We start from the raw sequence: 16,240 nt of genomic DNA on the forward strand, positions 1-16,240 counted from the left end.
CGGCGATTTGCAGTGACGCGTATGTAAAGGTGACGCAGAAAAGGTGAGTCTCGCCGTAATGCCGCAGAGCGACAGCTGGGGGGTGATTTGCGGCGCCGGCGCGCCATCTGAGCTGGAAGTTTAGTGCGTTGTACTGGCCAAGTACGGGCTGGTACCGGCATTGTCCCTCCTTGGCCGTTTAAGTGCCCAGCAGCTGCCAGTGCTTGTGAGTGCGGGCCACCCGCTCACTTCCTTGGGGGGGGCTGCAAGTACTCGTACCGCACGACAAGTGCTCGCCACCCTGGCGGTACCTCTCAGTACCTCGAACGGCCCTATCCTGCCGTGGCTGCAGCGGCCAGCGCACTGGAGCCGCGCTGTCTCGGGACGTGGATGGAACCAGTGGACGTCTGTGCAGGCGGCCAATTGCGCTATCGAGCGCTGGAGTCGACCAGACGGCAGCAGTGGCTGATGTGACCACTGGCCTGACCACCGGCACCCACTGCCTGACGGCCAACCAGCACGCGAGCACAGCACCCCCCCACCCTGTCCGCCAGGCCGTTCTGCTCCCCCAGGCGGTCCAGCGCTGCTGCTAGTTAGCTGGAGTTGTTGATGACATGACGCTCGACCTGATAACAAAACAAAGCGGCCAGCCTCTCCTTTTCCCTCACGTCCCTCACAGCCTCTTTCTGCTCTTTATTCTTGTGTTCGCTCTCGGACAGGACCAGCCCCAGTCCATTGAACACGATATCCTCCCTCGTCCTCAACCTATCAGCTTCTTCCCTTGAGCGCTCCACCGGCTCGGCGTTGCCAGAAGCGTTGCCGGGGCTGCTTCACCGATCAGTCTCCAGTGGCAGCTGCAGTTCCAACCCCCCGTTCGCCTTATCGCGGGTCGCTTCCCCGATATTTGCAGGATAACCGACGCTCGCAACCCACATTGAGCATATTTTTCTCCTCTTCTCTTTCTTTCTCCATTATACGATCCCGCAGCCATGGCGTTCCAGCAGCAGCCAAACCGCCCGACCACGCAGCGAGCTGCCCGCTCCGCCGTTGGCAGCCAGGGCGCCTCGAGGCTCTCTGCGCGGAACAGCCAGGGCCAGGAAGCCGACGAGGCGCAGACCTGGGTGCTCTTCTCGCCTCCCACCGATGTCACCACCACGTCCTATCTGACCGAAGACGAGCATGATCAATCGCTCGAGACCCCCGGCCGGTCACGTCTGAGTGACCTCGGCAGCCTCAACACAGTTGCAAGAACGGAGTCGGCAGCGCCAGCGGCGGCGACACAGGAAGACGAGGCTCAGTCCTCGGCGCTCTCCGCGGCTGCTGATGAGTCCCAGGCCGATGATGCTGAGCTGGATAGCCTCGATGGCCATCTCCCCGGATTCAGATCATTTCCAAGGAGTAGCTTCGCGATGCCTGTCCTTCCAGCGCACGATGGCCTGGGTTCGTTCCACCTAGACCAACCAACACTTGGCCTGGACGCCCAGGACCACATTTTCCAGTTCGAGAGATTCAACCCCAGGCGAGTACGACGGAGGATGAACAGCTTTGATGAAGCTCAGTTCGAGTTGGAACAGGCGCAGATCCAGGAGGCAGAGAAGAGGGAGCGGATTGAGGCCTGGCGGCTGGAGCACAGCCGCATCATCCTAGAAGAGGTCCAGCGCGAGGCGCGGCGGTCGCGGATGATGCAGCAGAAACGGGTCGTTGCGCAGAAACCTGCTGCCCCAAAGGCGGAGGAAAGCGCCGATACGGAGGACATGACGTGGCATGAAGAAGACCCAGACACACACCCAGAGGACAAAGAAGACAGCGAAGGCTTCCTCACGAGAATCACTCGCAAGGTTCTGCGGGATCTGCTTGGCATAGATGAGAAGGTACTATCCGTGATGCTCGGCGGCGACCTTTTGGACGACGAGGAGCTATCGAGGACGTCACGGCCGCCGCAGCAAGGGCGTGCTACTGGAGAAGCAGGGACTCCGGAAACAGAAGAGTCGTGGCATATGCGCATCCTGGAGACGGTGTCGAGAGAGCTCGGCTTGCTGGTGAACCATCTCTCGAAGCATCCCGGCGCCTTTTCGACGTATGCGCATGTTCATCAGGCGCCGCTGCCTTATGCGGGCCTGCCGGCCATACCAGAGACTGCAGACAGCCGCACATCTGCCTCTGGACGCACCGCGGCGGACAAGGCCGGCGAGAGTTTGTTTCCCGAATTCAGGCCCACCATGCGACACACCCTGCGGGCCGCAGACAGACCGTCCGCGAGGTCACTCGCACCGGATGTGCTCTTGCACGATGTGTCGATGGCTGACACGTTTACGCAAGACGAGTGGGAGCAGGAGATGGATATCAAGCTAGTATTCCGGTACCTGGTCTCGCGCTTCACATCACGGCCCGAGCCCACGCTGGCCCCCGAGCTGACGACCCGGCCGGTCCCCGCGAAGCCGCAAGACGCTGCCGCAAAGGCTGCCAGAGTAAGGCAGCACCACCCCCTCACCTCCCGGACTCGCCCTAATGAACGTCGAGCTTTCAAAGCAACTGCACCTAGCAGCCCCGTGGCCATGCGACACCACAGCAGCTGTGCCAGCCAGAGCACACGACGGTCCGCCCGAAGGAGCAGCGTCTCGTCCAGGCACTACTGGGACATTGGAGGATCCATCGGCACGGGGTCCGTGATTGCCGCCGCTCCCAATGCGCCGATGGGCAGCTGGGGCGAGGTTTGAGCACGACAAGCACAAGAAGCACGAGAGAAGCGACGGCGCGTTTATAAACGGTTTCACCTCATCTCCATCCACGCATATTTTTCACTTGGTTTCTATATCTTCCTGGCATGACTTACAGCAAGCATTATTAGGCGAGCATTGATTTCTTTACTTCTTCCATTCAAACGCAGGGCATAATGGATCTGTTGGCGAGACGAGGCGACGGTCATGATGGGATATGCGGGAACTGGCGTTCTTTTCCACCATTTTTTCTTTCTGCTTGCCCATATTATAGACATACTTTCCACAAATCCCTTTCCAGATAATACACAGGCAGGGCCTTTTTTTCTGAAAGGAGCGTATAATTTCCCACTGCCTATCTAAGGGTTCGCAAATACAAAGACATAATAATCGCTTTCTGGGTCACGGCGTAACGTTCGGGATGCATCTGACGTGATGAATCTGATACGCGGCTGAGGAGGAGAGAAGAGGAGGGGTTCGCATGGCGCGGGAATGGGTAGGAAATGTGCGGGAAACGCCTGTTGTGGCTCGATAGACATGTCGTGTCTGAGCGTATGCATGCAGGACGGGAAAGGGGTCCACTGGATGGGATGGACTCGTGATGGTGATGAGGCTAGCAGACCAGTGGGTGGCTTTTGATGGCTTGGTATCAAGTACATCTCATAATCTGGAGGAAATCTACAGAGCTGTGGCTCGTTCAGTCAGTACCATAGGTACTCACGTGCTTAGAGCGTCAGGAGGGGAGTTCCTGGAAGATGGCCAAGATGGCCATTATGAGTTAGTAGTTCTCAGAACAAAGCAAGCAACCGCTAGTTCAGGTTTTATTGCTCATCTGAAGAATCGATTTCGAGAAGAAACGAGGGAATTCATCCGAAGCAGCGCCACGCCGCAACTAGAAAGGGCTCTTTAATTTAGCAGAACCAGGCACGGGCCATGCCGTCAAAAGACCCATTCTTTTTCTTTCTTCTAGACAAGATACATAGAACGCGTTTCAGGGAGATGAGACTACTACTATCGCCGGTTTGTCGCGTAAAGTGGTGGGTTGAAGTGGGCTTGGATGAAGAAAGGCGGGGTGTGATGCAAAGAAAGGCAGGGCAAGTCGGGTTTATTAATGTGCTTCGATCAAGGTGTGTTTCGTTTGGTTCTGGGACGGAGTTGTTTTTTTTTTTTTATGTTGGCGTGTTCCGGGGGTTGATGTTGAGACGTGTATGACTGATGGAGGCTCTGGGTAGGACGATGATGTGTGTTGTGTGCGATGGAATGACCGTCTTCAATGGCACTCGACTGCCATTTGGGATGAGGTGCCGTCTTACGGGGAACAAGCTGATCGAGTCCTGATCAGCTGCTACTGAAAGCTACGAGATGAACCTTTCGGTAGTAAGAAAAGACATCACGGCAGAGTCTCACCCATCATATGCGTCAACTCGTCCACCACCGGCCATAGGTACTCAAGCTACGATGCGTAGGAACGTAGCATTGGGCATCACTGGATCTCGACAGAATCGCGGCAGATGCGGAACCAAAGGACCAGAAGCCCGAGTGCGACCCTCTCGGTGATGGCTGCATACCTACATATCAACCCCCTGTCCCGCGGCCCCTCAGAGTCACCGGCGGATTTGTGTGGATGGGCGGCATCTCGCAGGCAAATGCGGTCTGCTTTGTTCAAGGTCGTGTTGGATCGGGGACAGGCAAGTTGGTGTGCTGCCTGCGAGCACCACCATCTCGAGCCAGATCCGGAGTTAAGAGGCATCCATACACTCTCACGTCAAACCCTTTTGTTCCCCCTCTTTCCAGTCCGCGACCCAAGGAAGGCAAAGGAGGATGTGAGCTGTCCATCTCGTTGATATCAAAATGCTCTGGCTTATTAGCGGCAGAAAAGGCGCGCTCGAGGGAGACCAAAATGTGGGGATGCATGCATGGATGGAACTTGAAGCTGCGCTGGTCCTCTTTCCCGCTCCCGCATCGCCTGGCAATTCCACCCTCTTTTTCCCCCCATTGCCGTCTCGACATCCCCCATCACATCCACTCTCTCTCTCCCCCCCCCCCTCAGGCTTCTTCTCTGCTGCTGCTTGCTTTCTCTCACCTCATCGCGCTCTCGATCCCGACTCAGCAATGCTCCGGCCTCCATAGAGCAGCAGCAGCATACTTAAATACTTGGCCGTCGCCCGCTTCTCGCTTACCCCTTCCTCCCGCCCGCGACTCCAGGCCATTTCGATCGACACCGACAATTGCTCCCAACTGCGCCGCCCCGCAGACCGAACTCGCCATCTTCTTTTGCTTTCGCCATCTCATCGTGCCATGAACTGAGGCCGACCGGCTTGCGACCCGTCCGGGCCTGCTCTTGCGAGGCTCAACCCGCGCTCTTCGCCAATTGAGCGCGTCACCGTGGACCTGTCAACGACAACGAGCCAGCGGAGCTTCTGAGGCTCCTGAGCGCCTCTCCCACACACACATTGCGACTTGTTCCGAACCAAACGCAATAAAAGGCTCATATCAATGGCTTCCGCCCCGTTCGACCCCCTCCAGTTCGGCGCCGACTTCTACAACCTCTACCAGGGAACCGCCGCCATCGCGCCCACCGCCCCTCCTCAGCTCCCCAGCGGCGGATGCAACTTTGTAGACTTGACGCCCGGTGCCGGCGGCCCTCGATGCGGCTGCCGTCGCTTCTATTCACAACCTGCCGTGGATCAGGCTGGAGGGTGGTGCATGTGCAACCATCATGCGTGCTACCATGATGAGCATCCTCAACACCAACAACAGCCGCCGGAGACGATTCTTGCTCCCACGGCGGCGGCACAGGCCCTGGAGCGGCTACAGACCATGCGGCTACGACAGACCATGAGCCCGGAACCGGATCTCCTCCTTCGTCAGAGGGAAACGCCATTTTCTGGGCCCGATTTCCTGCACTCCAAGGATGCTGACCCCTTGTCCTTTCTCAACAAGCCCTTTGACGGCCCGTTTGATCCTCTATCAGCCGCTCCCACGCCCCGGCAGGCATCCAGCTCCATGCCAGATACACTAGCCTGGGACGGCGTCGTACGACCGAGCCAGCCAGATTCCAATCCTTCATGGCCCTCTATTCCTCCTCAGTGTCTCATGTCCCAGGGCGCCTCTACCACCACCAACTCGTCCACACGCGCCAGGTACCTAAGACCGTTTGCAGGAAAGGGCTTGCAGACTCTCGGCAACAATGGTCCGGCTAATGCCCAAGCCGCTCTGCGCGAATCGCTCTCAGATCACAAAATGGCGAGCATTGAGGAGCCTGATGAGGAATCGACGCCACGGCCAAGCACGGCCACCACCCAGATCGCGGAGGAACCCGAGGCTTTACCTCACGAGATGTTGAAGAACCTCACGGAAACCGTCGACGCCCACGCAGAACGACTCGACAGGCTGGAGACCACCTCAGTATCCGGCAGCGCTTACGAAGAGTGTCAGGACAGATATGAGCACATGGACGCTCGTGTCATTGAGCTGGAGGGCAAGGTGGATGATATTGAGAGGCGTATCCTGGACGACAGCTTCCTGGGTCGCCACGATGCCCAAGACGATGTTGCCACCCCCAGCGCAGCCTCCATCACCTCCAGTACCGCCAGCCGACAAAGCCACTCAGACCAAGTACACGTGCAGCTCCGGTCGCTGCAGACTCAAGTTAACGTACTTCGCTCCGCCATTCCTTGTCATGAGCATGCGTGGGAAGTCGAGGTCGTCTTCCTCCCCTTCCCCCTGAAGCGGATTTGGCGTCAAATCCACCAGTTCAACATCGGCCCCATTGTCGACAGCGGAAGCGACTCCTCTCAGTCTCCTAAAACACAGAGCGCTTCCAAGTATCGAGATGCGTCCGGTATGCTGGAAAACTGGCGTGTTGCGCAGGGCCAGGACTGGGAGTGGCTGCTGCCTAGGGCCTGCAACGACCAGAGCATAATATACCGGCGCCTGAGGAGTCGTGGGCTGATCAAGAAAATCAGAGTCACGGGGCCGGATGCAAGGAGCGTCAGCACTGCGATGCGTGGCGCCTTTGGCAACGTGCTCCGCGACATGCACATGTACGCCAGGCGCCAAACTCCAGGCCTCAGCAGCGCTCCGGAGGCTATGGGACTCCAGTCTCCGTGGATTCCTCTTCGCAAGATCCACAAAGACTCGCGGCTAAGGTTCCTGAGTCCCGAGGAAATGCTGACACCGGCACTGTGGGACGTGCAGTTTCTGAACTCGGTCAGGATGGAGGCAGCGCAACCTAGATTGTTCGTTACCCATCCTGGCGCCTATCTGCAGGACTCGAAAGCGTATGATTCGGGCTGGACATGGCAGAAGTTGAAGAAGGAGGTCCCATCGGTATACGCCGACGATACCGAGTCCCAGGAAGTGCCCGACTCCGCTCGCCTTGAGAGAGAATGCTGGGCGTGGAATGACAATCTCGACGGAGATCCCATTGCGCAGCCGCCCGGCAAGAACCGACGCCATAGGAGTGTCTCAATATCGCCCCAGGTGGAATACCACTCTGCCTCCCCTTCATGGTCCAGCAGCTTTACCGATGCTGCGCACCACCAGCCAACGATACTGAAGAGTCGAGAAGAGTCGGTGCCACCATTCATCAGGACCCCCTCGGCTCCCACCACTTCCATGGCGCTCCAGACTGTGTTCAGCGCACCTCGCAAGCGAAAGACGTCCTCCTCCCGCCGGCAGAGCCGACAGTCTTCGCCGCTCGTCTACGGAGGCGTCAGGAAGAGACAGTCGACCCGGGAACCGTCATTCCACCAGCCGTTGAGTCCGAGACCGACCGTGTCGCCGTCCCCGGCACCGGATCGCCCCGAGCGGCGGGATCGGACAATTCCTCGAGGAACAACTCCCGCTACACCGCACAGCATGTTTGCCCCTCGGGGGTTCCTGACAGAGCGAGTCGATGCCGATATGGATGAAGGTGAGGAGACTGACGTCGAGATGGGCTTGTACAACTACAACCTTCAATCAGACGGCGAAGGGGATCACGAGGGCGCCATGTCCAGCACCAGCAGCCCAGAGCCAGCCGCCCAAGGCCCTATCCCGCTCGACCCCCACGGCCATGACTGGGGCCGCGAAGACGATCTGTCAGACGCCGAGAATATTGATCCCATGGCAGAGGACGATGACGGCGATACTTTTGACATTCACCAAGATGGGGAGGGGACGCGGTGACTGTAACGATATTATGTGCCCTTTTTCCTGGTATCTATGGAGTTGAGAGCGATGGAGGACGCATGGGAATCTATGATCTATCTATTTAGATGGCTGTTTTATGCTGGAAGTTGCGTTTGGAAAAGTGCTGGGATAACTTGGCTGCTCAGGCCGTTGTGATTTGGGGAATCGTCCTTTTCATGTCATAGTTTCAGTGTTGTTCGCATGGTGTTTGGAGTTTTCTTCTGCGTCTTTTAACGGCCTGGAATTGGAGGTTGTATCTACCTATATCGTGGTTTAGCTTCGGGACAGAGGATCAAGATGGGCGGTTTATTCTCTCTCCTGTTTGGTTATATACCTATTTACCATCTCTTTTTTTTCACTCATGTCTGGTGCTTCTCTTTTCATCCGTCTTCCACTACCTTATGTACAGATGTTGCTCCAAAGGGGAAACGAGTCAAGTACTCTGCGTAGATCAAGAGAAACGCATGGAAAGACGTGAAACTCGCCCCTCGAAACTGCAATGACTTACTGATACCGTAGCTTTTCTTATAAAAAAAAAACCCCCCAAGATATACTACTTTATCAGCGTATCATCGCTAAACATGTAACCTCCCCAGCGTACATCGTCCGAATCCAGCCTCGTCCCTCCCCGAAGCGCCATCGAACCGTCATGTGGGAAACAAATCAATGAATCAAGATGTGGCATATGACGGTTCGCACGAGACACACATATTGATACCACACACCCAACAGTAGTTCACATTCAGAGAAACGGGATTTTTGACTCATTTCTCAGTTTGATTTCAACTACATACCCAAAAAGCATGCGACGATCCAAAATCGAGCATCTGGTATATATAACTTCTTCGCGGAGAAAGAAACACATCTATAAAAACAAAGAGTATATCTGGGATCTATGTGTGGGATGAAGGGACTGCATATGATGCATCATATGCATACCGTTATAGTAGGTGCATGTGTAAGAGACGTAGGTGATGTACATACTTTGTGTGTGCAAAGGGATCGCAAGCAGCGAGATTGGGTATCAAAAGGTCCCCCCCTAGAAAGAACTCTGCAAAATGCCCCCAACAACTCCTCTCCAAGCAAAAACACCAGAGAAAATGCAGCATAGGAAAATGAGGGTAATCATCAATTCGTTGGTGAGTGAGGGCCGTCGTTGAGGCCAAACAGGCGCTCGTCGGGAACGAAGCACTTATCAACTTCGGTAAGGCAAGCCGAAAAAAGATCCGGGAGGGAAGGAATGCAGCAAGGGGAGACCAAGACGTGCAAAATCGAAAGAAAACAACGCCGGTGCGCTCTCGCGCCCGTCTAAAACCGCCCGTGTAAACCATACTCAGACTCGTTGTTGCCTGAGTCCCTCATTCCAAGATGTATCTTAGGTTTCGATAGCCTTGCGACCGCTCCATATGATTCGCTCCCTCTTGGGTATCAACCGCTAATCCTTCATTGGGTACACATCCAAGCGTGGCGAAAGTGTCCAGAAAGATAACCAAAAAGGGTGGGAAGAAAAAGAAAAGGCTCGGCGCCGATGCATGCGAGTCCAACCGCCGCCTAGTACCAGGTGCCCTTTGGATCAACCTCATACAGCAGGCGGCAATTCCTCAATGGACAAAGCGTTTGGCGCTCGAGATTCTTGAACTTGGGTCCGGCGGGCCCTGTCACGTAGTGGTACTGGCCAAAAAGACGCCACTGTCGAGGATCGGCGAGGGTGTAAACCTCATCGCCCCAACGGCCCTGGAAGTGCAGCCACGTAGTCGGAGCATCCGGATTGGATGCAGCGGGAGTGAAGCTGTGCGTATCGTGCAAGAGCCCCTTCTCCGCAATGCCGTCCTCATGCTCGATGGTGTCCTTGGGGTCTTCGAGCGTGTAGTCGTAGAAGTAGGCGTAGTTGTTCAATGCGGGATCCCATAGCGGGCCCTTGTCCGTAACGTCCTTGAGCAACTTGAAGGGCAAGACGTAGGGATGCGAGCCGGGCAGGGCATACATGGCGTGAGAGCCGACGGCGGAGTAGATGACTGGTCTGTCGCCGCGCTTCTCAACCGCCTCCCAGGCGTACGCCTGACCACCCTCGTGCTCGGAGAAGAAGATGCCACGGGGCACCCCGTTCTGAAAGCGAATCATGCAGTGCTCCCAGTCGCCCACATGATTGCCGAATCGCAAGCCAAGCACGGTCTGTCCTAGATTGTAGCTGTAAAAGAAGAACCAAAAGGCGTCGACAATGCCCGACCCTTTATCAACCAGAACAAGGGTAGCCGGCGCCTTCGAATAGCCATCGTGGTCGGGCTTGTGACCGCGGGGAACGATGCGCTGCTGCTCCTTGCCAGGAGTGAGAGTGGGAGCATAGGCGGGTACGTTATAGTTTCGAGGGTCTGAGATGCGATGCACGGGGTGTTTCTTGTCCACGTCGAACCAGGTGTCGGGCTCGCTGTGCTTCTTCTTGCCACCTCCCATGGAAGGCGGCGTAGAAGCATCCGGGTCATCAAAGGGATTCGGCAGGTTGTCGTGGCTGTGCAGCCACTTGGGTCGAGATTCGACATCCTCGACGCTGTGCAGGGTGACCATGCGCTTCTCGTACTTGTTGAGAGCCTGTAAGTTGTGCAGTGATACCTTTTCGGTCAGGTTCACTCGCTTGTGGTCGACCGTGACAATCATGTGTTCAATGTGCTCGCGAATGTCCGAAGGCCAGAATTGCTCGCCAGAGTAGAGGTGCACCAGCGGCGCATGCTGGAGAACATACTGGGGGACTTCCTTGAGAATCTTCCGCCGCTCCTGTGGGTTTCTCTTCTTATCCGATCGCTTGCTCCGCCGACTGTCCGCCTCCGGCGCATTCAGTTCAGCATCCTCCTCCCAGGTCCGATCCATGCGCTTGCGCAATTCAAGCCTCAACTCATCCTCAGGCTCATCCTCGAGGGGCGGTAGCACTGCAGGGTCCCTTCGTAGGTGGTGCAGACCACACAGACTAAACCAGCGGCAGGCCTGGCGATCCCAAAAGTAGGGACTGCTGCTGACCCAGAGGCGATCGCGAGCACGAACCTGGGGATCTCTATCTGTGGGATCGAGGATCACGGGGAGGTAGGTAGCCGCGAAGATGATGATTGCCAACGGCACCGTCAAGATCATGAACCGGCGCACCCAGTACATGGCGGCTTCGGGGGTCCGGAACGACCGGCAACAATATGACGAGGTATCTTCGAGCAGGTGAGAGTTCGATGAGGGTTGATATAAGTAGTCGAAAGGTAGAAATAGTATATCAGGACGAAGTCGCCGGAGACCGGAGATGCGCAGCTGGGACGTTGAGGGCGGCCAAGATGTTGACGGATATGGTAAGGCTTCGTATTAATGATGACGTCGAATTACTGTTTGTTGTAGAATGAAGGAGCTGGAGATGTCGTGCAGCAAAACCCGCGAAATCGCAATCATAAACAGAGAACGAGCGACAGATGTCGACAGGCCAGGGAACCGGAAGAGGCGGGCGGTCCGGAGGGGGCTGCGGGCTCGAAGCGGATCCAATACTCGAGACAAGGACGAGGAATGCGAAGGGCCTTGTTATAAGAGCATCACGGAAGGGGCAGCGAGAAGGCGAAAAGCACTACTACTCACAGGACCCCTGGCGACATGCTTGGGCGAGCCAACAAGCGAAATAGACGACGAGGATGTGGGGGAGAAGAGACAAGGAGGGACAATAGAAAAGTATGGAGGAGGTAGAAGAGGAATGAAGAGACGGGAAAAGTTTGAGGTGGGAAGCGTAGCCATCGAGATAGTTGGTGGTTCTTTGTGGCGGCGGGTGTGTGTTGCGCCAATGTAAGGCAAGGAATGTCGCGGTACTTGGCAGGTACTCGTACAGCGTACATGCTTTCGGGCGGCAGGTGGCAGCTCTACACCGGCACCGGCCAGGCAGTCTGCTGCAAGTACCGGTACTCACGCGTGGAGGGACGCAACCGCTGGGCTGGCACTTGCTGTTGCCACGCGGCGCCGCGGTTGGTCGCTGGCGCTCGTTTGAGTGGGCGGCGGCGGCGCTGATTGGGCCGGCATTGCTCGGGCGCTGGACGGTACCTCGCAGCGCTGCCTGACCGCCGAGGGCCTGCGTACTGTACCTTGAGGCTGTGAGTACGAGTACGAGCGCCCACTGAAACCGAGTCTGGAGAGCCTGGCTGGGTCTCGCACCTGTACCTGTACCTGTACCCGTACATGTCGTGCGCCCGTGGGAAGGAAGGAGGTTTGGGCGTTGTCCGGCTGAGCCGCCCTGACAGGAAGCCAAGGCCAGCCCGCAGCGCCTGCCCCCCTTCTCCTCCTATCATCTCGCTATGTCATTCGTCGGACCCTCACGCAGCGGTGCCATGTGTTCTTGCCAGCAGCTCTTTCCCTCTGCGACCCTCTTGCCCTGCAGGTGCCAGCAGCAGTACAAGTAAGCACTCAAGCAGGTAGCGGTACATTGACATGCAGCTTTCTCACATTCCATCTGCAGGCGAATCACTGCCAACGACTCAAAGACTCCTGTTTCCACGTTTGATCATGTCGCGATAGTCCCCAGTTGATAACATTCAGAAGTGCTAATGGGTTTGATGTACGATTGGGATGTAATGCCTAAAATACCTGCCTAGTGGCGTTGGGATTATCACGATTCGGCACACGAAGTGTTCCGTCTCGTAAACCTCCAGTCATACCTTACCCACTACCCTATAAGACGCCAGAGATGCATCCAATCTCGTACTTCGAAGCCATCAATCAGCTACCTTATAGGTGTAGGAATGACATTATGTATCTTGATAAATGCCTTGGGTCTCTCTGAGATAATGTATACAATCGAAACGTTACCTGCGATTTTCATCATCCGTCGGAAGCCAATCCCTCCAGCCCAAAGCTTGGTGGTTCGTACTAGATATTCTCCGTCAAACATGTTATCCCGAAGGACTTAAACTAGGCGTCATCAAGCTATATTCGGGGCGCTCAGCATGAATTAGGCCGCCTGGCAGTCTGAACACCGAAAGCAATAAGAAAAAGGTAGACAAGATGTACATACAGCACAAACGGGACAAGAAGACACGAGAGCAAATGATGCATTCCCGTGGGTACTGTCTCTAGAGGCATATCCTGTTGCAGCCCACTTTCACTTTTACTTTGCATTAACTAGACGTAAGGTATCCATCGTTAACAGGAGGCATCTTTGGACAAGACAATAGACGCCGAACAAACGGACGCCACTTCTTAGCCCCGATATCTTGTAACTCGTATGTCTACCGACTTCGTACTGCCGGCTTACCTCATATGCCAGCACCAACTAGTGGTTACGTGTAAACGGCCAGCTTACTGTACTGCTATTCTCGTCCGTCCACCATCTACCTACCTAGTAGGTAGTTGTCGCAGCATGAAGCAATACATAGCTTACCGTTTCTACCATCGCCTGAGCATCAAGATCGTCTGCCTACGGATCAGATTTTGTGAAAAGATATAAAGCTGATAGGAGACTCTTGCTTTAGCTCTTGGCTGCCCAGAGTGATTTCGTACTCGTAAACTCCCAGTCCACACCGTGGAACAGTCACTTGAGACGGTATTTACAAGTCTCGGTCCGTGACAAGAAATGGCTTGCTTGACTACCTAGGCTGTGATTGTGATGGCTATGGTCATGGCTCGATGGTAGCCACTATCGCAAATGGCATTCATCCCAGTAGTGAGAATTAGTTTATTTCCAATTCTATACCTTACTCTTCAGTCACAACACCTTTCCGCGTATCGACCTGCCAGACATTAGTCGCAGATCTCCGCTCTGGCCAATAGCAGTACATGGCCATAGCATGCGGTTGTTGAAGACCACCTCGACGATCGCGGATAGGCACACAAAAGGCAAGGAGGAATGCCCGTCCATGCTTTTTTGCTGGGCTCATCTACTGAAATCGTCCCGGGGAGCCAGAACCCCCGCTACGTTGTCCCGAGCCAAGAGATCGTCTCGTCGCTTCTGCGTCGCAAAGCCCACTCGCTGGCTAGACGGCGTAGCCATACGCGGCGAACCAGTTGCCCCGAGGCCACCACATGGCACCGCCCAATGGCCAGCGTCGACCTATCATGGCTTGGCTGCTGAAGAGATGGATATGCAAGGCTACTGTCACTGTGTCTGCCATAATAGCACCTGATAGTCACCCATGAGACTCTCTCCCGAAGCGGTAGACTGCATGTGGCCAACTTGGCAGCCTAAACAACGAGCTATCAATGCGGCTACGTCCCCCCTCGTAGGGCTAGTCGTGCGTGAACCCCCTGTTAAGCTTTGCTGGTGCTTCCCTTGGTGCTGCTTCTCGTGGCCACTGGAGGAGTATCGTGTCGAGAAACGCCATCACGATTTGCTGTTCCACTGATGATCCAAAGGCTGCGAGGGGCTGCAGATATTCTCCGTATCAGAGTCTAATCAAGCATCATCACATCGCCGTCGTTGTCGTTGTCATTGTCGTCCTCGTCCCCTTCTTCGTCGTCATCATGGTCTTCACCGGAAGAAGCGCCCCGTCTCCCTGGTCCATCGCTGTCGGAGACGTCATTGATACTATCATCTTCATCCTCGTCCTCTTGGATGCCGAATAGCTCGTCCCAATGGCTTGGCGTTGGGGTGGATAGTGTATTCGAATCCAGATTTGATCCGGCGCTCCTGTCTGTTGCCGCTGAGCCTCCCCTCGCAGCGAATGCCCTCCTTCGTCGACCCCCTCGGCGCCCCTGGCTTCGCCTGGTATATCGACGCTCTCTTCTCTCGTCCTGGCCGGCTTCATTACTCTGATCAACACCAAGACTGGGCTTCTTTCTGCGAGGTTTGAAGTCTGGCCCCTTTCTGTCGTCAAAGTCCTTTCCAGGCCCATCCAACGCGTAAACCGTGACTTCATCTGGGTCTCCCCTCTTCTTCTTCAGGGCGATGAGATTTTCCAGGAAGCGTAGCTGCTGCGCCCTTTCGCCAGTCCGATCCTTTCCAGGAGGGATGCGAATGTTCCACTCCTCGCGAATAGCTGCCAAAGAGTCCTCTTGAGCCACCTTGGGCTTCAAGATCTTCTCAGTAGTCAAGAGACGCGAGGAGCAGGCTCCGAGTATGTCCACGCCGCCGGGAAGATGGCGAAGAGCTGGTAGCTGGGCGGCGTCTTTGGCGTCACGGTCTGCCAGGATCGCCTCCGTTCCAATGACCTCTGCCCACTGCCCCTCAAACACCCGGCCCCTGTAGGATATAATTGGGTTGTGAGAGTGAAGCTCGAGGATCTGGATCTCTTCCAGGGGCTCGTCGGCTCGTTCCACGTCGTCTGCTGTCGCCTCCGTCACTGCTATCGCTGTTTCCACTTCCTTTTCTTTTCCCTTTCCCTTGTCCTTTCTCCCGTGCTTTGTTGGTTTTGTAGCATCGTTGCGGCCAGCGTCTCCCATGGCTCTGAGGCGCGGATCTATGTTTGCGTCCTCTGCATTTTCCTCCCGCTCTTCTCCTAGAGGATTCTGTTCTGGCTCAGGGTTCTCCTCGTCATCCCGATCATTGCCTTGGCCATTGCGGTCATCTTGGTCATTGGAATCCTGCGGTCCGACGGCATGATCACTGGGCTTGGCGTCGAGTTTCAGGTGATCTGCGTACTGGTCTGACCAGTTCTTGTAGTAACCACCGCGGCTGTGATGGTGGGCTTTTGCCGGGCGTTCTTTGAACTCTGGATATGATAGTTCGACTGTCAGATAGTAAGTCTAATCGGGATAGAAGTTAGCATCCAAGAGCGGGCATCTCCCACCACTATGCGTAAGCGCAGAGACCTAGGAGGACCTTACCTCTGTCTCAGTGGCGGAGTATTCGTACTCCCACTCTTCCTGGTCATCTTGCGATACCTGCTGCAGGACTTTATCGATGTTCAAGGCGCCGGGTTCGTCCCCCAGCCATGGTGATGGAGTCGTTGTCGCTGCCGATTTCGCTGCTGGTGAGGTTGCCATGGCAGGCAGCTAACTGTAGCTGCAGAGCCTACAGTCCCCGAGATAGCTATGGTACCTACGTAGGCAATGCGTCTAGGATGCGACGCTGTGATGGAGAATGCGCGAGTAAAGGCGTTTCTCTGTCCCAGAATCAGACAGCACATCAGGCTTGCCATGCGCTGCACGAAGCCAGGCCTCGGGTCCGAATGCCGTATTGCGGTTTATGAAGGGGGGGAAAAACAATCGTCAAGTTGCGAACCTTGGAAGCTCTTGACAAGTCCCGATGCCACCCACTGCTGTCTACTTTCGGCCTAGTCCCGTAGCCAGTGACTCGGGTCCAGCTCCAGCCCCGCCATCGCTCTCTGAACTGCCGTTATCAGGCCCGCGATAAGAATTTCGCATCGCAGGGCCAGTTTAACTGCATAGCGGATGGAACTAGTATTTCGACTCAGACTCTTGCTTGA

The 16,240-nt window shown here is 55.7% G+C and overlaps 4 protein-coding genes across 4 annotated transcripts; 2 read left to right on the forward strand and 2 right to left on the reverse strand.

Annotated features, from left to right (window-relative positions):
- Positions 1 to 704: 704 nt before the first annotated feature.
- Positions 705 to 2,848, forward strand: BBK36DRAFT_1134518 (hypothetical protein). The gene is given in 3 exon segments (XM_024892339.1): positions 705 to 2,699; positions 2,718 to 2,750; positions 2,817 to 2,848. The coding sequence occupies 1 exon segment, from the start codon at positions 969 to 971 to the stop codon at positions 2,694 to 2,696; it is 1,728 nt and encodes a 575-aa protein (XP_024751978.1). The 5' UTR covers positions 705 to 968; the 3' UTR covers positions 2,697 to 2,699; positions 2,718 to 2,750; positions 2,817 to 2,848.
- Positions 2,849 to 5,192: 2,344 nt separating this feature from the next.
- On the forward strand, positions 5,193 to 7,868 carry BBK36DRAFT_1191455 (hypothetical protein; the record flags this gene model as incomplete). The annotated part of the gene is made up of 1 exon (XM_024896718.1): positions 5,193 to 7,868. One exon carries the CDS (start codon positions 5,193 to 5,195, stop codon positions 7,866 to 7,868), a length of 2,676 nt encoding a protein of 891 aa, XP_024751979.1.
- A 1,554-nt stretch (positions 7,869 to 9,422) lies between these two features.
- On the reverse strand, positions 9,423 to 10,991 carry BBK36DRAFT_48733 (hypothetical protein; the record flags this gene model as incomplete). The annotated part of the gene is made up of 1 exon (XM_024898136.1): positions 9,423 to 10,991. The coding sequence occupies one exon, from the start codon at positions 10,989 to 10,991 to the stop codon at positions 9,423 to 9,425; it is 1,569 nt and encodes a 522-aa protein (XP_024751980.1).
- Positions 10,992 to 14,264: 3,273 nt separating this feature from the next.
- BBK36DRAFT_1111995 (hypothetical protein) lies at positions 14,265 to 15,797 on the reverse strand (the record flags this gene model as incomplete). Its single annotated transcript, XM_024889765.1, has 2 exons — positions 14,265 to 15,557; positions 15,639 to 15,797. The coding sequence occupies 2 exons, from the start codon at positions 15,795 to 15,797 to the stop codon at positions 14,265 to 14,267; spliced, it is 1,452 nt and encodes a 483-aa protein (XP_024751981.1).
- Positions 15,798 to 16,240: the final 443 nt, after the last annotated feature.

The sequence above is a fragment of the Trichoderma citrinoviride genome (assembly GCF_003025115.1).
Source record: "Trichoderma citrinoviride strain TUCIM 6016 unplaced genomic scaffold BBK36scaffold_3, whole genome shotgun sequence".
Classification (NCBI taxonomy): domain Eukaryota; kingdom Fungi; phylum Ascomycota; class Sordariomycetes; order Hypocreales; family Hypocreaceae; genus Trichoderma; species Trichoderma citrinoviride.